Source organism: Catharus ustulatus, chromosome 5 (assembly GCF_009819885.2).
Source record: "Catharus ustulatus isolate bCatUst1 chromosome 5, bCatUst1.pri.v2, whole genome shotgun sequence".
Classification (NCBI taxonomy): domain Eukaryota; kingdom Metazoa; phylum Chordata; class Aves; order Passeriformes; family Turdidae; genus Catharus; species Catharus ustulatus.
Window position 1 is genome coordinate 11,982,703 of NC_046225.1, and position 22,048 is coordinate 12,004,750.

General features: G+C 38.8%; 1 protein-coding gene across 8 annotated transcripts in view; it reads left to right on the forward strand.

Annotated features, from left to right (window-relative positions):
- Positions 1-22,048, forward strand: part of WDFY3 (WD repeat and FYVE domain containing 3) — a 150,979-nt gene that overhangs the window by 102,520 nt on the left and 26,411 nt on the right. For 4 of the 8 annotated variants that reach the window (XM_033059623.2, XM_033059616.2, XM_033059619.2 and 1 more), the window contains 18 exons: positions 310-470; positions 1,632-1,743; positions 2,138-2,328; positions 3,763-3,915; positions 5,473-5,546; positions 5,656-5,817; positions 7,172-7,266; positions 9,258-9,378; positions 10,036-10,253; positions 12,865-13,100; positions 14,301-14,435; positions 15,477-15,656; positions 17,148-17,192; positions 17,677-17,910; positions 19,222-19,321; positions 19,964-20,124; positions 20,680-20,909; positions 21,729-21,838. In XM_033059623.2, coding sequence (XP_032915514.1) covers positions 310-470; positions 1,632-1,743; positions 2,138-2,328; positions 3,763-3,915; positions 5,473-5,546; positions 5,656-5,817; positions 7,172-7,266; positions 9,258-9,378; positions 10,036-10,253; positions 12,865-13,100; positions 14,301-14,435; positions 15,477-15,656; positions 17,148-17,192; positions 17,677-17,910; positions 19,222-19,321; positions 19,964-20,124; positions 20,680-20,909; positions 21,729-21,838 — 2,718 coding nt within the window. The remainder of the gene's footprint in view (positions 1-309; positions 471-1,631; positions 1,744-2,137; positions 2,329-3,762; positions 3,916-5,472; positions 5,547-5,655; positions 5,818-7,171; positions 7,267-9,257; positions 9,379-10,035; positions 10,254-12,864; positions 13,101-14,300; positions 14,436-15,476; positions 15,657-17,147; positions 17,193-17,676; positions 17,911-19,221; positions 19,322-19,963; positions 20,125-20,679; positions 20,910-21,728; positions 21,839-22,048) is intronic. The other 4 variants (XM_033059618.2, XM_033059621.2, XM_033059622.2 and 1 more) reach the window with 2 other exon arrangements.

Genomic DNA, 22,048 nt, shown 5'->3' on the forward strand with positions numbered 1-22,048 from the left:
ATGTACTCCCTTTGAATCTTGTATCTCTCATAGCATTCCAAGGCAGCTTTCCTATCAAACTGTAGTAAAAAGCCATTTGTCACAGGGAAAGATGCAGGTTTACCAAATGCTTTTCTGGTTTTTGATTGCTTCATTTTCCTTCAGAAAGGAAAGGAAGTTTACAACCCTTAGGCTGGACAGTATCACATCACAGCTATTTGCAGAATCTTTTGTACCTATTCTGCAGTATAAGTTGCTTATGATTTTACTCTTCAAATTTAAAAGAAAAACAGGGCCATTAATGAGGGGAACTTCTATTTTGTCTTTAAGGTAAAGATTCGAAGTCTGAAGGAATCAATCCATCACCAGTATCTTTGGTACCAGAAGAGAAGGTCTCCTTTGGTCTCTATGCACTGTCAGTTTCTTCATTTACAGTGGCAAAAATAAGGAAAGTTTACAACAAGTTGGATAGTAAAGCTATTGCCAAACAGGTATGTTGGGAAATCAGTGGGTTAATATGGATGACTTTTTCCTTTCTTTTAACTTACTTCAAGACAATCTGCTCAATGCAGCCAGGAACAATCTAGTCCAATCCCCCTCCTGTGGGCAAGGGACACCTTTTCACCATGTCAGGGTGCTCAAAGTGCATTCCAGCCTAACCTTGAATGCTTCCAGGAAGTGAGAGCTCACAGCTCCTCTAGGCACTAGATGACCAACCTTGAGGCCTTCTATGGTGAGGTGACTGCATCAGTGGACAGGGGAAAGGCTACAGATGTGATTTTTCTGGGCTGCTGGAAGGGCTTTGACATAGTCCCCCACAACATCTTTCTAAATTGGAGAAAGATTAATTCAATGAGTGGGTTGTTAAGCTGGATAAGAAAGTGGTTGGACAGTTGCATCTACTGGGTAGTAGTCAATGGCTCAGAGTCCTAATTGGTGACAAGTGCTGTCCTTTAGGAGTCCAGTATTATTTAATACCTTCATTAATGACAGAGAGGGATCAAGTGCACCCTCAGCACATTTGCTGGTGAAACTAAGGTGAGTGGTGCTGTTGACAAACTTCAAGGACAGGATTCCATCCAGAGAGATCTGGATGAGTTCCAGGGCTAGGTGGGCCCAAAGAAGTCAGCCAATTGGGAGCTCAAGAGGTTTAGCAAGACCAAGTGCAAGGTGCTGCACCTGGGTCAGAGCAATTCCTGGTATCAATCCAGTCTGGGGATGAACAGATTGAGGGCAGCCCTGGTGAGAAGGACTTGAGGTTGCTGGTGGAAGAGATGCTGGACATGACCCAGCAATGTACACTCAGTACAGAGAGCCAAACATGTCCTGGGCTGCATCCAAAACACTGGGCAGCAGGGGAGGGAGGGGATTCTGCCCCTCTGCTCTGCTCTGCTGAGACCCCACCTGCAGGGCTGCATCCAACTCTGAGGTCCCCAGCCCAAGAAGGACATGGACCTGTTGGAGTGAGTCCAGGGAAGATCACCAAGATGATCAAAAGGATAGAGCATCTCTCCTAAGGCTTGAGCTGGATTTGTTGTATGTTACTCCTGATCGCAGTAGGGAAATTCATAAGTTATGAATTTTAGGGTTGCATAAAAAAAACCCTCTTCCCTTCAATCCCTTCTCTTTTTTTTTTTTTTTGTTCTCTTCAGCTGGCAATTTCTTCTCATGAAAATGCCACACCTGTGAAGCTCCTACATAATTCAGCAGGGCATTTGAATGGACCAGCACGCTCCATTGGTGCAGCTTTGATCGGGTATTTGGGTGAGTTGAGCACTTAAGAGTTATTGTGGTTTAAAGTTATTCATTACTTGTCAATAAGAACTTAGATCTAGAAGATAAATCATGTGATTGATGAATGTAATGGTGCATTGTTGTATTTATTGAACATCTTTATATTTTATGGATATATTATCTTTTTTTGCTCATATGGGGTGCTTGTTTCAGTTTATGATTCATCATTATGAAAATGCATTCAATTACTTTTTTATAAACTATTGTTCTGTATTTCTTACACATCCTCTTTTGAATTCTTCTAGTAACATCCTTTTTGCAATTCAAGTAATGCTAAAATAAAAATTACTTTCACGGTTTCACAATTATTTCTTGCAGAAATTCGATTTGAATATATTTTAATTCATGTTCTGTCTGTGCTCAGGAGTAAGAACATTTGTCCCCAAACCTGTTGCCACTACACTGCAGTACGTTGGGGGGGCTGCTGCTATTTTGGGACTTGTAGCCATGGCATCAGATGTGGAAGGGTTGTATGCAGCTGTGAAAGCCTTGGTCTGTGTGGTAAAGAGCAATCCACTGGCCAGCAAAGAGATGGAAAGAATCAAAGGTTATCAGGTATGCAAGAAATGTCTTAAAACTGTCCATGCTGATTGAATTGAATTTCACTGTCATCACAGTTCCCATGGAAATCTCATGTTGTGTTGTAACCCAAGTTTCTCTTAAAGTTTCTTGAGCTCCTGTTTAATTAGCATAGATGAATTATTTAGTACTTGTTTTAAGGGAGAGGTGAAAAGTTTTTTGCTAAGCTGCTGTGCACATTTATCTGCATTGCTGAAACTGAACCTTCAGTAACAGCACAGAAGAGCACAACTATCATACTTAAGTGATTCTTTCCTTGTGATTTTGAACCCACTCCTGCAAGCCTGGGAGTTTGTCTCTGATGTGCCAGCAAGAGAGAGGATAAGGACACATAAAAAACCCAAACAAGTGAACTCCTAGAAGCATCCTTTTAAGGAGACTGCACAGATTTTGTAGTTAGTGATGCTGTTTCCTTTCAAGCTGAAGACATTAATTCTCCTCTGGGATGGCGAAAAGGCAGGCAGTTATGCAGAAGGATTGGTTGACTGATTTGAAAAGGTCTTCACATGAACAATGCATTTTATGTTTCTCATGGAGGCTGCTTTATTGAAATGGAAAGTTCTGTGGTTTGGGCTATGTATTTACAAACCTTGTAATGCTAATGCCTGGTGCAGTTAGATCAAAACATATCATTCCAAGGAGCCTGGTGCAGACCTTTGCTTACTGTGACCAAACAAGTCTAGACAGTGTCCCCCTTGTATCATGAGTAGTCAGTGGATCATCACAAATGACCTTACATTCCACTTGCATTTACATCAGCAAATAGTATGATTAGAGGGAGATTCCCACAAATCTGTTTCTTTAGTGTTTTTGTGAGGATGGTAATCTGAACAGACCAGGATGTTGAGTGTTTAAACGAGTTTGCTTCAGTGGCCAAGAAACTGTAACAGTAAATCTGGCAAATGGTTCTTTCCCAGCCCGAATCATAAGTTAGAGCAGAAGTAGGGACTGCAGTCATGCCTAGAGAAATTAAGCATAGCAAGAAAAAAAGAAGCTTACTCAGATTTATATTACTTTTCTTCAGTGCCAGAAGATCTCTCATGTAGGCATGCAGTGTTCTAGGCCTGCTCCATTTGTCTGCCATGTCCGTGTTTGCTGTCCAGGAACACAACTGTTGGAGGATGTACTGTCTTAAACTGGGACTGACTACTAGAGAGCTAAGAGGGGTGTGTGTGTCCCTAATCCTCAGGGTCTAGATCCTGTCTGTGGTGTAAACACATATTTTATGAGCTGGAGAATGTCCTGGATGTGCCTCTTTTGTAATGAACTGTAAAGGCACTTTCAAACTCTTTCATCTAGACTATCAACTAGCAGACATACTTTAAGGGCCTTCTCAAAAGGGGCACAGACATTTCATCTGTTCTCCTGTGTGCTCGTAGGACTGATTCCTTTTCTGTTTACTTGTTCAAGCTGCTGGCAATGCTGTTAAAGAAGAAAAGGTCCCTTCTGAACAGCCACATACTCCATCTGACCTTTTCCTTGGTGGGAACTGTTGACAGTGGGCATGAGACATCCATTATCCCAAATTCTGCTGCCTTCCAGGACCTGCTCTGTGATTTTGAAGTAAGCAAAGCTGCACAGAAAAGTGATTATAATGCTGGATAGTGATTAAGTCAGATGCTGATAGTGTACCTTAAATATTCAACAATAGCAAATTAGATTGTCATCCTGAGAACTTCCTATTTCTTATATAGAACAGTAAAGCATCAAGATTATTGGTAACTTTTCCTGCTGAAATGGCTTGAATTGTTGCACAGACAATGGATGGGTGCCACAGGTGGTTCTGCTTTTTGTAGGTTTAGAAGATAACATTCTGTAGTCTTATGTTCATCAGTTTCTTTTCACCTGTGTCTTCTACTGCAGTATATACATATATCAAGGCATGAAAAATGCCCTGAAAATAAAAGTAGGAGGTAAACTTTCAACATAGCACATGAGAATCACTTTATCACACATCTCCTGCAAGGTTGGTAGTAAGGGAGTTAAAATTCTGTGTGCATGACCTATGAAATACTTAAATTGTGTTAAAGTAAGGAAAGTAACAAACACCAGAGGAAAATACTAATGCAGCAGAAGCTGATAAGAGATTCCCAGAACTTACCCTTTTGTGTGTGCTCCTTAGGCATTATCTGTACCTAACATAGACTGACTAAAAGAATTCTGACTCACACACATTTTAAAGAAGTAAAAACCCTACTACCATTGCTGAGCCAGCTGCAAGATGCTGACTTAATATTGCAAGTCAGTTTTGCACAAATGACTTAATAGACTCAACTATTTCCTTTTTTTAGATGCCTATTTGAGTATTTCAAAACACTCCTGGAAACCTCATTTAGGAAGAAACTTCCCAAAAGTCTGAGATTTTGACTGGGGTTTTTTGAGGTTTTTTTAAATTATTTATTCAGAAATCAGTGACCCAAGCATTTCATTTAATTTGGATAAATTAGATGTTCTTACTCATGCAGAACAGGGAAATTAAAAGATTTGTTCTCATCATTTTAAATTATAATATTAGAAGAAAAGGAAAAGCTAGAAAGCTTTTCATTTAAGCCAGTTTTATACACCAGATCACAAGTATTAATTATGCTTTGTTCAATAGCAAATCACTTTTAAGATTTGCAGCTGTAGCTGTGAGCTTTCTAGCTTTTATGTCTTCTATTACTTCTATTGATTGAACAATTGATATTTGGGGTTTTTGGTAGAGAGTCTAAATAATTTAAGTGCAGGCAATTCTGGGTAAAAATAAAATCAGTGAAGACCTTGAGTTTAATCTTGATGGAAGGTAGTAAGTTAATTTTATGGAGACATAAACCTTCACTTAGACCAAATAAATTTAACACAGCCTTGTAAACCCAATAGCTCCTTTGGAGTCATTGCACAGTCTGTTTAAAGTTTGTGTAAAAAGACAGTGTGTGACCTTTTGTCTAGATCCCTTGAGAAGTTTTCAGCATGGTACCCTTACAGAGAGTATTTTTGGAACTCATGTGGTTCTTTATGGCTGGGTAAACAGTCATGTATATGAATGATTTTAATCTCTTCATAACCTTTTATTTATTAATGCTTGTTTTTAACCTACAAGTCAATTTGTGTACAAAAAATACTTGTTTTTCTGTGTTTCAGGTCTGGCTTCATGCACCCTATGAGCTTCACCTCTCATTATTTGAGCACTTCATTGAACTCCTCACTGAGTCGAGGTATGAACTGATGCAAACCTAGTAGTGGGATTTACAGGATTAGGTGATATTTAGAGGATTTTTTAATTTCCAATTTTAAATGACCATGTCGTTTCTTTTCTTCTTCTAGCGAAGCAGCAAAGAATGCAAAGTTAATGAGGGAATTCCAGCTCATCCCAAGACTACTGTTGACTCTTCGAGACATGTCCCTGTCCCAGCCCACTATTGCTGCCATTAGCAATGTGCTGAGCTTTCTGCTTCAGGGCTTCCCCAGCAGCTATGACCTTCTCAGGTAGCCCACACATGGATAATTCTGTCTTTCTTGGTTCTGTTGCCTTGGTCAAAAGAACTTCATGGTCATTCTGCTGAGGAGTGTGTGACATGGAATGCTCACATACTGATTTTTTTTCCCCCCTCTATGAACTGGATTGAACTAGACATCAGCAGTATGTTGAATCCTTGATTTGCATATGATTTGCAGTTTGCATCTGACCAAGCATGGTTGAATGATCAAATTGTTTTAATGTTCTTCAGGTGAAAAGTGAAGGAGCTGAGCAACCCCTTTTATTCATTAAATCACTAAGCACTCCTCCTGAATACCATTGAATTTTATTTGAGATGGGCTAAAAAAGACACTTCTGGTTAAAATGCAGTTTTGATTACTATCTTGAATGCAAGGTTTAGTTCCAGATTTTTTTCTTAATCATCACTGTATAAAAAGGTATTTAAGGCTGTCAGATATAGTACTACTAATTCTGACTGATGAAAATTACAGGAGTATTTGAAACGCTTTAAAAATAGTGTAACTCCTTGATAGCCTGATTTATTTTTTTTTTCTCTCATTTCATTATAATGGAAATGGATAAAATATTGTGGGATTTGGGAGCTCTTTGCATATGCATGGTCATGTTTTCAGCTTCTTACTTTTAAGTACAATTAAAGGTATTAGAAACCTCAACCTGAGCATCTTGCTTGTCTTAGTTTTAATTATACAGGACAAAAAAATGATTCAAGAATAAAACTATTGATTTTATGCTTACAAATGGTTACAGAATAGATTGTAGACCAGTGTTCCCTGTTCTTCCTGGAAATAAAAAATGAAAGATGAAAAAAAAAATAAAATAAGAATGAGCTTGGGAAAAGTTGCACTAGCTGGGGAACGTTTCAGGTTAGCTGCAGAGGAAAGAGGATCAGCGTCTTGTCATGGAAAATCATGACCCTGTGTTACATAACCTCAAGCTATAGGCATGAATGTTCTTCCAGAGTTGAGTAACCACTGTTTTGATGTAATAATTGTTCAGCTGTAAGGGATTGAGAATAATGTTTTGTTCTCCTTTAACCTGAGGTGTTCCTTTTACTAGGACTCAGCAATTTCTCCCATTTCCCTTTCCTAAATCCTAGCATTTTCAGGGTCCCTTACCTTCAGACTTGTCTGCAAATATTCCATTAATTACTACAGTTAATTTGTGTTTTGGTTGGTAGCTTTAAGTGAAGACCATTTTCATCATTCTTCAGATGTGAGAAAGCTGACATTTTTAGATATCTCCCTGTCACTGGTGTCATGGTTTTATATGTCAGGTGAATTATTGATAGATGAAAGTGCATCTGTCATATCGGTGAGTGATGTTTTTTCTGTATACATCAAGGTTTGGACAGTTCATCTCTTCCACTTTACCCACGTTCGCAGTCTGTGAGAAGTTTGTGGTCATGGAAATAAACAATGAAGAAAAGCTTGACAGTGGTAAGTGTTGACAGTACTTAGAAGCAGTAGAATAAAATAGCTTGTGGTCTCTTCTGTGCTGGAATACAAAAAAATGTAGAAATAGTGTCATTAACAATGTCGTAATTTTTTTGTATTCTGACTGCCAGTTAGTGGGACTTTAGTTTTCAGTATTGAGTGCAAAGCAGAGCAAAACAAGGTTTTTTTGGTTTCTTTCATTTAACACTGTGGTTTTGTTCTTTTTCCTCCACTTACTCCTTCCAATCAGCTGTGCATTTCTGCTTCTCTGTGAGGAAAGGAAACAAAAGGACAAAAAGCTGGTTACTAGGTGCATCAGCCCTCCAGGTGTGGAGGAAGGGAAAGAATTAACTAAGCCTAGTAAATTATATTTTTTTAGGCAAAAAAAGAACTGTTACTGTCCTTCAATAATTCTTACATTTAATTGCTTTGGGACCTTTTCTACCCTTATTTACCTTGTGCAATTGCATTTCCAATCAGTCTCCTTGAAGGGAATGTTTTATTGTCAGCCAAATAAATAGAAGGATTGGGTTATCCAAAGAACCTCTGTTTCTACATCTCTTGGGAATATACTGGTGCAGAAGAACAAGTGAGAGAGATGTTTCTTCTTTTACGCTTAGTTATGTTGGTCTGGTGTCACAAAAAACAAGGTTTGGGCAGTCGGCACCCTATGACCATGTAGTGATAGGATGAAGAGGAATGGCTTCAAACTGCAGGAGTTGTTTAAGATCAGATATATGGAAGAAACTCCTTACTGTGAGGGTGATGAGGCACTGGAACAGGTTGCTCACAGAAGCATCCCTGGATGTGTTCAAGGCCAGTTTGGATGAGGCTCTGAACAACCAGAGGAAGTCCAATGCAAGGTGTCCCTGCCCATGGCAGAGGAGTAGGAACTCGATGATTTTTAAGATCCCTTCCAACCCAAACCATTTCATGGTCTGGTGAAATTCATCATTATCTTCCTGTGCCTCACCTGTTCCTTTGAATAGTTTTTTGTTTTGGTTTTGTTTTAATTAAAGATGATTAAATTTGAGCTTTTAGGTGAAAAATAGGGTATTGGGTATTGGAGAGAGATCCAGATTGGTGTTCTCACTACAGACCATCAGTTTTTTTGTTTGGTTTGGGGTTTTTTTCCCAGGCTAACTGCAGCTTGAGCTATTTTTTGCCTTCATAGGGGATTAAAGAACCTTGGGGAGAAATTCAGGGTGTGGCAGAAATTGAGAGAGGCTTTTGAGACAAAGGGCATGAAATTTTTAGGCTGCTGGTGTTGACCACTTCTGTTGGATTTCTGCCAGAGAAGATCCTTTGTGTTTGTATCTTGTCCATAAATCTTGGTCCAGAAATTATTCATTTATCTGTCTTCATTTTTGCATATGTTGCCTCAAACTGTACTGCCTTTTTTTTAACAGGATCCTCCTTTGACATAAGCTACAGGAAGAGGGATTTGCAAAATAGTTGTAAAGTTAGTCCTGAACTGCATGGATTGGCTTGGTTGCTGTATATATTTTTTTCAACTGATGGCGAGCCTGGGGATGTGTTGAAAGAAAAGGAGACTAATTTTTCTCTCCATTTCTTAGATTTGGAAAGATTTGAGAAGTATCAAGGTCTATTCTTTGCGATTTCCACATCCCTCCCAACCACTCTGCTTTCAAAATGCAAAATGTTTATTTAATTGACATGTTTTGCAATTTTGAGAGAAGGAATGGTGACAGATAGTGACCACCTCAGTTCAGATTATGGTCTGAGAAGCTATGATTCTCTTACCTGTTCTTCAAGCTGCCCAAAGTCTGTCTGTGTGACAGTGATAAGGAGGAACCAGACATTTCTCAGCACCATATAACAGGCTGCTTACACTTCAGCACAGCTTCCTTGCAGCCTGAGTGGGGATCAGGTTGTATCTGCTTAAGCATGGGATTTATTAATAGCCTTTAAAATGCCCAAGCTCCAAAATCCTAATTTTGCCTCTTCTTTTGTTTGTTTTTTTCAATATTTAGGAACAGAGGATGATTTTGGAGGACTTGTTTCAGCTAATCTTATTCTACTACGAAACAGGCTTTTAGATATCCTTCTGAAACTTCTCTATACATCTAAAGAAAAGACAACTGTTAATTTGCAGTAAGTACAAAAAGTCTCTTGAGGCAGAGAAAGGATGTAATTTTTTATTTCAAGGGGAAGAATTATCTAGCCTCCATTCAATTCACTAGTTGAGTTGCATCATTTTATAGGAGCTGTTGAATGATTTATGCAGATGTCACTGAATTTCTCTCAGGTATGCTAGTAAAAATGGTACACATGATTCATTGTGTTGTTTTCTTTTAACTTCATGCATGGTTATAGAAAAAATAAGACCTGTCAAAGAGAAAACTTTCATTTTTGGAGAAGTGGGATAATCAACTTCAGTAGGGGTTATCACTAAGATTATCTGCCTAGAATGCCCCTTAAAATTGCAAAAAGGCCCTTCTGAATACTCCCAAGCAACTCTTCCCTTAATAAAAATAAAGAAAGAAACAACCTTCCTTCAGAATTCCATATTTGTTATCAAAGGCAGCAATCGAAGAAATCCCATGCAATGGAATTAGTCTCATGAGCTGTATTTAGTCCTTCCTTTCTTTTAAACAAATACACATTACCTGTTTCATTTAAAAAGAGTTGATAAGTGATGTTACTGGTTTGTAGCAAACTGAACTAAAAATTTGCCTTGCAGTGGAGGATTTTTGCTGTTTAGCTAAATGCTGTAAAATGTGACAGTTTTTTTCCCCTCACTTTACTTAGGGCTTGTGAAGAACTGGTCAAGACCCTGGGTTTCGATTGGATTATGATGTTCATGGAAGAACATCTGCATTCCACCACAGTCACGGCAGCCATGCGAATTCTCGTGGTCCTGTTGAGCAATCAGTCCATCCTTATCAAGTTTAAGGAGGGTCTCAGTGGAGGAGGCTGGCTGGATCAGACAGATTCTGTCCTGACCAATAAGATTGGTACTGTGCTAGGTAGGCATCTCAGCCCCTTGGGGCTCAGGGTTTGCTGGGAGCTGTGCTGGGGTGTTGAGCTGTGGGTTATGTGGGGGTGCTCTCTTAACACTTCTGTTACTCATCTGCTGCCATCAGATGCTTCTGCACTTCATTTTTCTTACAAGCCAGAGCTGAGATTTCCTAGGCAAAAGGGAATGGTTTTACAAAGCTGCCCTTAGCTGACATGACACAGATGTCATTGTAGTTAATTTTGGCTCATCTGCACAGAGCAGATAGCTAAATGATCCTTTTTCTTACCATCATGGTAAGGTCAAGTGTCCTGTGAGCAGGCACAGCTGAGCTACATGCAAAGGAAGCATAGAGCAGCACCTTATGCACACAACTAATAAAGATTCAGTAAAATTTACTTGTTTGTTTACTTTAAATAGAGCATTGTCAGTGTTATATCTGAGCTGCTTTGACTAGGGAGTGCTGTGTCCATCAGATTTACCAGTCTAGATTTTTGCTGTGTTGGAAATTTCTGTGTTCGTGGTATCTTCTCAGCATTCCTTTTCCTTTCCCTCTCCTGCATTCCTGTGTACACAAGCACACTTTCTATTAAAGGCTTTTTTTTCCAGGTTCTTAACTCCTCAGTTATCCAGGTTATCAGACCTCTCAGTTACCCTTTGTGACCCAGAACTGTGTATAAGGCTTTAGTGCTACACAACCCATTTTGAGCATCTCTGAGCTGTCTGAAATGTATCTCCAAATGTTTGAAGTAACATTTGTCATCTCTTTATAAAAGAGAAGTGTAGTGACAATTTCCCACCAACCTATTTTTTTTCCAGTCAAAATGAAATAGTGCTTTTCAGATGAATGTCTATTCAGGCCCTGGTGCAAACCCATTGACATTAAATGAGGGTCTTTCTTAAGCCTCAATAGCCTTTAGATCAGAGCAGTGGTATCAATAGTGTTTCTAACTTCGTTGTTGTTCCTGAAATAACTGTTCATGGAGCCACCTGTCTGTGTTGCAGCAGTACATGATCTGCTACCGCACTAAAAGTTATTCTGAATTGGTTTGCTATAGAGAAGTAATTGAAGTGTTGTTGAAGTGATCTTCCTTCAGAAAGAGAGCTCTTCCTGAAATGAAAATGCAAAAATATAAACAATAATTCTTTCTGCTTTGTATCTTTTATAGATTTGAAATACAGTATCTTGGGTTTTTTTCTTAAAGAAAACTCTCGGTCTTTTTACTTTTTCCCACAATATATCCCTCAGGATATTCAGCTATGAGCATAGGATGGTTCTTTGCATTACCAATTAATTAGGAGGATTAAGGAAGACAGTTTTTCAGAAGCTGTAAAACAGATGCAAATATTTATTGTTAAAATAAAAAACATCTGTTGTTTGACTCCTTCTGATTAAGATTCTGTATTTTATTTCAGAAACAGTTTTGCACATGCATTTCCCTTGCATGGTTGTGCTTTAAAAACTTGAAAACCATTGGCATTTTAGGGACTAGACTATTCTTTATTTAGTATACACTTTAAGTGTCCAATAGCATAAACATTTTCTTCAGTCACAAAATCTTTCTAAGTAAGATTTTGATTTGCAACTATATTTGAAAGCATTTTTCAAGTTTCCATATTTTTCCTATTATAGTATCACTTTAATTGAATCCAAGCTAGACTGTGGTGAAAAAGATATTTTTAAACTTGAGTCTCATAACCTGATAGTGACAGATTATCTAAATTTTATATGCTGTGCTTTTAATAAATCATAACATGCTGGCTCCAAGATTTCTCATGAAACCAAGTACGATGCATCTTTGTTGAAGGTTACTGATGGAATTTCCACAACCGTGTAGCACAGATTTCATTAGTGTGATTCCTGATAGATGTTTTCTGTTTAAAAAGTCAATTTCTGGTGGAAAGTGTATCTGTATTTGTGCTTCAGAAAAAACCCCTTACCTTTGGCAGTGTCAGAACAATGGCTCACTGGGCTGATGTGGAGACTGAACTGTCTTCCTGCCTCTTTCCTTGCTTGAAAATAAGTGCTTCTGCCACCCAGGTGTATTTTTTTTTTTTTAGTAGTAATTTGAAATACATAGGTAGAAGCATGGTCACAAAAGGTGGTGCTGGCAGCACTTAAATAAAATAAGACTATTTAATGCTTACTACCAGCTGATTAAACATTAACAAAATATCTGAAATAAGATGCCCCTGACACTTCTCGGGACACAGATTAGCTGCCCAGAGACTTAAATGGACCATGGGTAAATCTGTAACTGAGGTTAAGGTGGCATTTGCTCTCAGCCAGCAAAATATCTTATTTTCAGAGACCTGGGTGCTTTGAAAGTCAGAAATTGTGGTCACAGCCAGAAAGTGGATGCGTGTAAGCAGTTACACACGGGATCTGTGTGGTACTTGAAAGCAGTAATTTCCTTTATTTTTTAATTGTTTAAAAAAAAATGAGACATCTGAAACAAAACGGTGTTGTGTGTGTGATAGTCTGTATGCACACATTTGTTTTTTACAGCATTAGTTTCTGAGAAGGTACAATTTTAATCTCCAGGTTAAAAGTTTTAAGAAAGGTGCTCCCAGGTAATTCCATCTTAACGTTGTTGGCTTTGTCTTGTTCTCTGTCCTAGGGTTCAATGTTGGCCGGAGTGCTGGTGGCAGATCCACGGTGCGGGAGATTAACCGGGATGCTTGTCACTTCCCAGGCTTCCCTGTCCTGCAGTCCCTTCTCCCAAAGCACACTAATGTCCCTGCACTCTATTTCCTCCTCATGGCCCTTTTCCTGCAGCAGCCAGTCACTGAACTGCCTGAAAACCTGCAGGTCAGTGCACCTGTCATCAGCAGCCAGTGTAATCAGGGTGCCAAGGTAGGGATTGTCCAGCAAGATGTGAATGCAATTCTGTCTGTCATGAAAGCAAATAATGGCTTAACCAGGCCATCTCCTTCTTCTCTGCAGCTGACTCAGTTGTGATGTGGTGTTTAGTGCTAAGCTCTTTGGGGTGGGAGTATGTAGAAGCCAGCAGTGCTGTGGCTTAGCTGTCACTGGTGTCACACTGATCCATTTTGGGGTCCAATGGGAAACAGATCTCTACTTACAGCTGGCATGCTGTGGGCATTGAAGGGAATGTAATATTTTGCATTCTTTGGTTGTGAGGTGGGTTTTTTGTGTTTTTTTGTTTTTAGGAGTGGGCAGTTGCTGTATTAAAGAGAGTTCATAGGCAAAACAAGGTTGCTTGTATTTCAGAAAGTCTCTGTAGTTTTATAGGGACACAACTCAGTTGTTGCTGAAAAATGTTAGTTGTTCTTATTCTGAACAGGTTATTTTGGGCTTTTTTGAAGTGAGTAGATATTATATGACTTAGTCCTGGGAAACCCCAGGGTAGTGCTTTGTGAAGAAAAGCCACACACACTCCAGATAGACAAGGTGCAGTGCTGACGTTTATTTATCAAAGAGAACTGAAAAGTACAACTTTCAAACCAGAAGGTTCCTGCCTCCTTTCTCAAGAGGAATATTTAACAGCACATTCAGCACACTGCTACCATGAGGTAGAGGAATGAAACTCACTCCTCTGCCTTCAGCACTGAAGTGTGACACTGTTAAACTGAAACTAAATTCAACTACTTAGTAGCACTCTTAATGCTAGAGGTGGACACTTGTTTTTAATCGATTTAATTATTTAGACTTGCTGGAAAATACAACTTGATTTGTTTGTATTGTTCATAACTTTTTTTTTCTGTGGGATACCATGTGGGTTTTACTCCTAGATGTGAGTCAACTAAGTTGATTGTGCAGCACGTGTGCTGACAATTCTTTTGTTTCAAAAGACTTACATGCTTTATGAGAAGTGAGAAGATGAGAGTTGTTGTTTCGTTAGCTCATTGTTGAAAGAAATTTTTTTCAGTGACACATGACCTTCATATGAAGTTGGGTGATAAAGTTTGGAGGCTGTAAAACAACTAATTTTTTATATACTGCCAAATGAGCATATTGTATTGGTAATAAAATCAGTGTACAATTGCACAGGAGAAAGGGATTATTTCACGTCTTCTCTTTCACCTCTTACAGTTTGATTTAGACTCCATTTGGACATTCATATTTGGAGTTCCTGCCTCCTGTGGCACTGTTACCTCCTCAATACACAGTGTTTGCACAGAAGCTGCCTTCTTGTTACTGGGAATGCTGAGGAGCATGCTGAATTCTGTAAGCACAAAAATTCTGCTTGTATTTCAGTGTATTGCAGTGTTCAAGTTTTCCACATGGTCAAAAAGCCAAATTAAAAAGGTCAAGGTTCTCTTAGTATCGTGACAAAATTAACTGTGAGTTAGGCTCATAATACTTGGGTGAAAATTATAATTTTCTTGGGTTTTTCTGTGTTGCTTTTTTCCAGTATCTGTAGAAATATTGGTAGCCACAAAATTTATGCTGCTTTTTTAAAAAAAATACTGGGCTTTCTGTTTAGTTGCAGTTAAAACAAAACAAGAAAGCAGGAGGATACAATGTCCTTGGCAGAGATAGTTAAATTTCTTTCCCGATTAACATCATGGGAGAATGTTTGAGACTCTGTATCCCATCTGCTCAGAGCTATGTGAGTTGCAGATTTCCTTCATGAACCTTCCCCATGCAGAGAAGTCCCTGACTATGAATAGCTCCATGCCAGAGGAAATGAATTTACTGCCAGAGAAATGTGTCATCTTCTCATCTTTGAGTCTAATGTCTAGAGTATGGAAAGTTGGTTTCTCAGTGGGAAAATTTTGTATTTCCTTGAAGCCAGAATGTGTTACCTGCTGAAAATTGCCTCCTGAAGTGCTTGAAAAGCAGCACCTGTTTGGTTGTCAGCTGTTGGGTCATCATGTGTATGTCATATGCTCCATTGCTTGCATGTTTCTCCCAAGGTAACGTGTCCAGAAGCATCTTCTGGACAAAGCGTACCTGCCGCAGTGCGTGTTCCTGGTGTCACATCATCTGTCTCTGCTGGTGTTTGGTCCTCACCTGTTTAGCTACACTTGAGACATGCCTAGAGACACATCACATTTTGGGTTGGCTTCAGTCTGGTCATGTTTGCCAATATTTCTGAGTTATTATGTGACAGGGCACACATTCTAGCTTGCGGTCAGTGGTGTGCTGTAACGTGCGGTTGGCCTCCTGTTCAAGATGTACTTGACAGTGTGTTCTTCCTTTCTGAAGTAAGTGTTCTTTGATTGGTGCTGTCTGTGCTAATCTGGTGTTTGTTTCTCAACTCAGCCCTGGCAGTCAGAGGAAGAAGGCTCTTGGCTTCGGGAATATCCAGTCACCCTGATGCAGTTCTTTCGGTATTTGTATCACAATGTACCCGACCTCATTTCCTTGTGGATGAGTCCAGAGTTCCTGTGTGCACTGGCAGCAACAGTGTTTCCTTTCAACATCCGACCTTACTCTGAGATGGTAGGAAGTCCAACTGCTTGCCTGATCTATTTTTCACATGCTTGTTGCTTTTGAGGATTTATCAATTACCAGTCATACCAAGATAAAGCTCTGCTCCCCTTGCAGAAGAGGTCATCATCAAGGCTGAGCTGGATGTTTTGTACTTGGGTTGTGGAACTGAGAAAAGACTGGGGGCAGTTAAACTGCAGGGCAGCTGTTGTGCAGGGACACCAAAAAATTTTAGGGGCAACAGACAGATTGCTTGTTTTCTAAAGGACCATTATTTTCAATCATATGAAAAATGTTAGCTCATATTTGCAAAAGCAAAAGAGACTGAGTCAGTCCTCTGCTCTGGAGGATGTGATGAAACCTAAAACCTCTTTTTCCTCACACTTCCCATTTCTGCTTTTGTGGCTTAACCACAAAACAGTGTTCTTGTATTTCCTGAAGCCAAGAGAGGGTGTGAACTCAACTCTGCTTGCATTGCTGCCTGAAGTGTTCTTTGAGCTTAGTGTCATTTGCAAATGATACTATTTCCAGAATATAAGTGGAAAGGGAAAAAACAGATATTGTCAGCCAACATCTAAAAGTAATTTTATTAAGAACATGGAAGGATAATTAGTCTAGAGGTTGCCAAATGCTTGAACTATGATAAAAAATGATAAAAAACTTCAGGAAATAATAACTGGTTGTGTGCTATTGTTTTGTTGTCAATAAAAGTAGGAGACCAATTTTTAACCAGTGCCTGCTGGTGAGTCTCTCATGAAGACATGTTTTTTTTTTTTGCTTTTTTCTTAAACTTGCATTTAAAGTAGCTTCTAGGAACTTGCTCTCTCAAAAAAAAAAAGTGCATGCCAGTTACAAATTGGTAATGCTGATTTGGCATTCACCTGTACAGAGTTTTTAGAGGAGCCATGTGTCTCTGAGCAGGCTTTAACTACTAGATCCCATGAAATTCTGTGTAGCTGCCTGACAATTTGAGGTCCTTGCTGTTTGAGGGTGCTCTTCACTCCAAATTGGTTTACTCCTCCAGTTTTTCTGTCTGCCCAAATGTGTAGCACTAATCAGTACCTGGTGAAAAAGCTGAATCACAGCCAGATTTCTGCAACAAAACATTATAATCTAAATTCAGCCTTGAGAAAAGATTCTTAACTTTTTAAAAGGTCTTTCAGCTTTTCTGAGATTGCTATTAAGAATAGAAAGAATATGTATTTGGGCTTCTCTTAATTTCTTGAAAATGCTCTCCTGCTAAAGCAGACCAAATGTTCAAAACATTTGGTTGTTTGACATGTAACTAGTGGTGCAAGATGCCTGTTGAGGGAAATCATATTGTCTCCCCTTACATTTAAGGAAGGCAGTTGCATAAAAAGAGTCAGTCTTCTGGATTTGACAGCTTTCATTACTGTTTGTGCTTTTGTTACAGTCCTCTTTAAGAGCTAGCCTTTCAAAGGTTTCTGTTCATCAGAAATGGGAAAGCTGTGGAGACCCTTTTTTTTTTTCTTCTTCTTTTAGAGATTTTTGGGAAACCGGCTTACCCATAACTGCACTCTGATGAAGGTATTGTATTAAAAGAAAAAAAAAAAAGGCTCAGTTCCTTTTTTGTTTTATGTTCTGTAAGCTTGATGGCCTTTTTCATTTGGCTTCTGTCTTGATTTTATTTTAACTGCATTAGTTAATAACTTTTTCAAAATTTTTCCTTTTTTTGGCTGTTTTTTGGTTTGATTTTTTTTTGTTTTTTTCTTTTTTTTTTTGCAATGAGAACATTTATTTTTGCCAAGTATCTAGAAATTGCCCAATTAATTCTGTTGGTCAGGGAGCATGAAATATAACTCATGCCAGATCATCATTTGTTTTGGGAATACAAAACTGGATGTTTCCATATTGGGGAACTGATCCTGAACATCATAATTTTCTAAAAAGGCTTCATAAGAAGCAAAATGTGAAGTGAAATACCCTTAGAAAGACAAGCAAAGAACAGAGAAGTGAATAAACTGCCATTAATTAGCTGATCTCTAGAGTTTTAACATGCTGGCTTTTACAGGTCACTGATCTTGATGATGAAGTTGGGTCCCCAGCTGAAGAGTTTAAAGCCTTTGCAGCTGATTCTGGCATGAACAGGAGCCAATCAGAATATTGCAATGTGGGCACCAAGACCTACCTGACCAACCACCCTGCCAAGAAGTTCGTGTTTGACTTCATGCGTGTGATGATCATTGATAACCTTTGTCTCACACCAGCCAGCAAACAGACTCCACTGGTAGACCTGCTGCTAGAGGTACAGTTTCTTTGGGCTTTGTGTGTTGGTTTGGTTTTATTTGAGCTTAGTTGTTTCCCTAAAATGTTTTTTTCTATTATCTTACAAATTTAGGCTACTGATGACCTGAGATTCAGTAGAATTGTTATTAAATAAGAATGGGGAAAAAAAAGAAACACTAGTGTTTAATAAAGAACAGTTTGTTCAGCTTTCTTTAGTGGCTTGGAAAACCAGCATGAGAAGTTGTATCTTTGCTCAAGTTTTATTTTTGTTGAGTATGATTCAGTGGTTAAACACCTTTCCAACCCTGACATCTGTATTGACTTCGTTGAAAATATAAAACCCTTGCAGAAATATTAGGGTATCTGTTCTGTTTGTATTGGATAAAAAGTTGTATCACAGATGGTGCCAGTTGGATAAAAAGACATGGGGCCATATACTATAAAACCTCACAAAATAACTGTTACCTTGCTGTAAATCAACTTCTGAAGTTTGTGACACTTGAAGAAAACCTTGTCCTGCTAGTGGTGAGGCAGGGAGATGAGGAGTTCAGTTACTATTTAACTCCTACACCTTCAGACAGTACATTTTGAAATGTTCACTTCACATCACTTATTCTCCTTGACCTGCCTGTTGCTGAGTCTCCCTGATTTTTTTTGAAAGCTGCAAAAATTTTGGACCATGCTTGTATATTTTCTAACAAATTCCCTGGGGCAGTTGGGCACCTCTTTGCTATCACAAAGCAAAAACAAATGAAATGTCAGAAGATGTCAATTATCCACAGACACTGGGAGGCAACATTGAGACCATGTTCAAGTGGCTGCAGTTCTTTACAGCTCTTTTAATTTGTTATCACTTGTCAGTGCTATTGGCCCCTTAGCATAAATAGGGTTGGGTAGGTACACACTGCCAAACTTTGTGTTATTTCTCTTTCTACAACTTAAACCTTTGAACTGTCCCATTTACTCATTATTTACTGAAGGAGGTGACTTGTGTCAACTGAGGAGATCACAGGTTGACCATATGTTTGTAGTGGAAAGTTTCATGCACCTTTTCAGAATGTGTTCTTTTCCAGTCCCTCCTATGGCAGAAGATAAATTTCTTGGATTTAAACAGGAATAATGCCTACTCTGCAAGACTGCATACAACCAGTGTATACTCAATGTGCATGCTTAAATTTTTTGATAAAACCAAAGCTTTTTACATGAGGCAGAATATTAAAAGGAAAAAAAGTAGTTCATGGGAGCTGAGAGAAAAGGAAACCACCTAGAACACTCTCCGTCTCCCTCTTTTTTGCTCAGAGATATTAATTATCTTAATATCTTTTTTTAGGCTTCTCCTGAAAGATCAACACGAACACAGCAGAAAGAGTTTCAGACATATGTTTTGGATGGAGTGATGGACCACCTACTTGCAGCTGATGTTTTATTGGGTAATATAGCAAAGTTTAATAATCAGTCTGTTGATTTGGACACCAGGTTTTGATTCTGTGACTTTCCCTTTTTTGGTGTTCTGTTTTGTTGTAACTTGATCATCTTAATTTTTTTCCCCTGCCTTTTCCTTTCCTTTGATATATGAATGGTGTTGATGTGCTTGCATTTTCCCTTCCTACCTTGATTGTGCCAAAGAGGTTATTCACAAAAACTACATGACCTAGGGGACCCAGTCACATTTCATGGTGGCTTGTTGGACTTCCCAGGAACTCTTGGGTCTGCTCTGCCTCCATCCTAGGTGGAGGGTCTGTATGCATTTCTGTTCAAATTTGCTTGTGAGGCTCCCCATTTCTTGCTACAGCAGTAATTTGTCTTCCTGTGGGTGCAGTGCATTAATAAGATAAATCCAGAATCATGTTTTAAAAATCCAGAATCACTTTTTTAAAAGATAAAAGTCCACAACTGTGGTTGCTTACATCAAAGGGAAAGTCCTATAGTAGGGAAGCCATGAGGTTTTAGCCTTCATTGACTGACTGTCTTTCTCTTTTATGGAAGTCCAGAAAGCATCAACTAATGTGAATGTATTTATGCAGATGGGCTTTTTTGATAAATGTAGAAAACTTTGGGTTTTTTTTACGTAGGTGAAGATGCATCTCTGCCTATAACGAGTGGAGGAAGCTACCAGGTGCTGGTGAACAACGTGTTTTATTTTACACAGCGTGTGGTAGATAAGCTTTGGCAGGGCATGTTCAACAAAGAATCCAAGCTTCTTGTGGACTTCATAATCCAGCTCATTGCACAGGTAACAGGGCTGTTGTATTACCCTGCCTGAACAATCATTTTTGCAGGTTATGTTGAAATGCATGGAGTGATGTCACTGAACAGTCTGCTAGTGATACGTGTTTGGGTCAGCAGAGAAATATGCTTTTCTTCCTCAGGCTCACTCTCTCTTTACTGAGTTTTCTTAGCACATCTTTCTGTGAAGAGCAATTGAGTAAGAACTGCTCTCAGATCACATTATTTTTTAGAAATCCCCCAAAATAAACAATGAAATAAACTTTGCATTAATTTTGAGAAGCTCCCTAAATTTACCTTGATGTTTTTGGGAAGCTTTCTCACACACTTTTATTGGAGATTGTTAGAAGACTTACTGTTAGAAATCAGTAGTATCTTTGTAGATTTTAAAATTCTAAGTGTTTAATCATTAATATCATTTCAGTCCTTAAAATTCACAGAATTAACACTTAGAGTAAAATAACAGTTTTGGAAAAGAAGATGGGGTCAATTCAAGGGAGGATTGTGTGCCAGTAAAATGAATTGCTTCTACTTCTGATCATGTTTTTTATCTTCCCATCAGTCAAAAAGAAGATCTCAGGGACTCTCACTGGATGCCATTTACCACTGCCTGAACAGAACCATCCTGTATCAGTTCTCAAGAGCGCACAAAACTGTTCCTCAGCAAGTGGCTCTCCTTGATTCCCTAAGGGTCCTTACTGTGAACAGGAACTTAATTTTGGGACCTGGAAACCATGATCAGGAGTTCATCAGCTGCCTAGCTCACTGCTTGATTAATCTTCATGTAGGAAGGTAAATATTTCAGGCAGAAGTGCATTCCAGAACCAGGTTGGGAAGTAGTGAAAGAACCTCTTTTTTTTACTCACCTTGCAAATAAGTCAACAAAATTTTGAGGACTGTTTATAATTTTCCAGACAGTAAGTTGCAAGCAAGCTTAAGAGATTCATTTTGACACAAAATCAGGTTTGAAGAAACTGGAGAGAACATTTTTATCTTCTTTTGCAGAGGTATTTTAAATACTGACAAATGTGTTTATCCAACTATTGTATTCTACCTTTTATAAATCAAAATGTTTTAAAGATAGAAGGAAACACTGGTGCTAGGTAATTAATATTCAGAGGGTCCTTTGCTGGATTTATTGTCTGTTGAATCATTTCATACAAGTTCAATATCTTGGTATTTCTTCTTGAGTAAGGCCAGTCATGCATTAAATCAGGTGTCTGTGACAAATGCTGTAGGCACCCACCTTCCTGCATTGCTGCAAATACCAGCCTGGCATTTTCATTTCTTCTTTCCAAGAAGATGCATAACTTGTTTCATCCAAAGATAATTGGCAACAGTGTTCTCCATTTCTGGCCTCTGTTTCGTGTTCCTTCAAATATGACCATCTTCCTCTAGTGAAACCGTCCATGGCACACCATCTCTTCATAAACCTTCAGTTCTGCTTGTGACCACAGATGGTCAGAACTCAAATGGACAGAAGTGAAGATGCTTTGCTGTAGCAGTGTGTATTAATATTTGTGAATCTGACACACAATCAAATGCTTTATCTTGGCTTGGGTTTTTGTGTCTTTTTATTCTGATGGTTGTTAATCCATTGTGTGTTTGTAGCAATGTTGATGGGTTTGGACTGGAAGCAGAAGCCAGGATGACAACTTGGCACATTATGATCCCCTCTGATATAGAACCAGATGGAGTCTACAGTCAAGATGTCAGTGAAGGTAATCTGAGAATGACAAAGCCACAGATGTCTTATAATGCCACTTCTGTATTGTCATCACTAATCTTTTACCCCTGTGACTCTGGGCAGGGAGTTGTGGTTTGTGTGTGTTACCCTCTGGATGAGCTTTGGGACTGTGTGCGTATAAAAATACATTAAAAATAGGAAATACCAAGATAGACACATTGAGGATAAATCACTGTTGTATTAA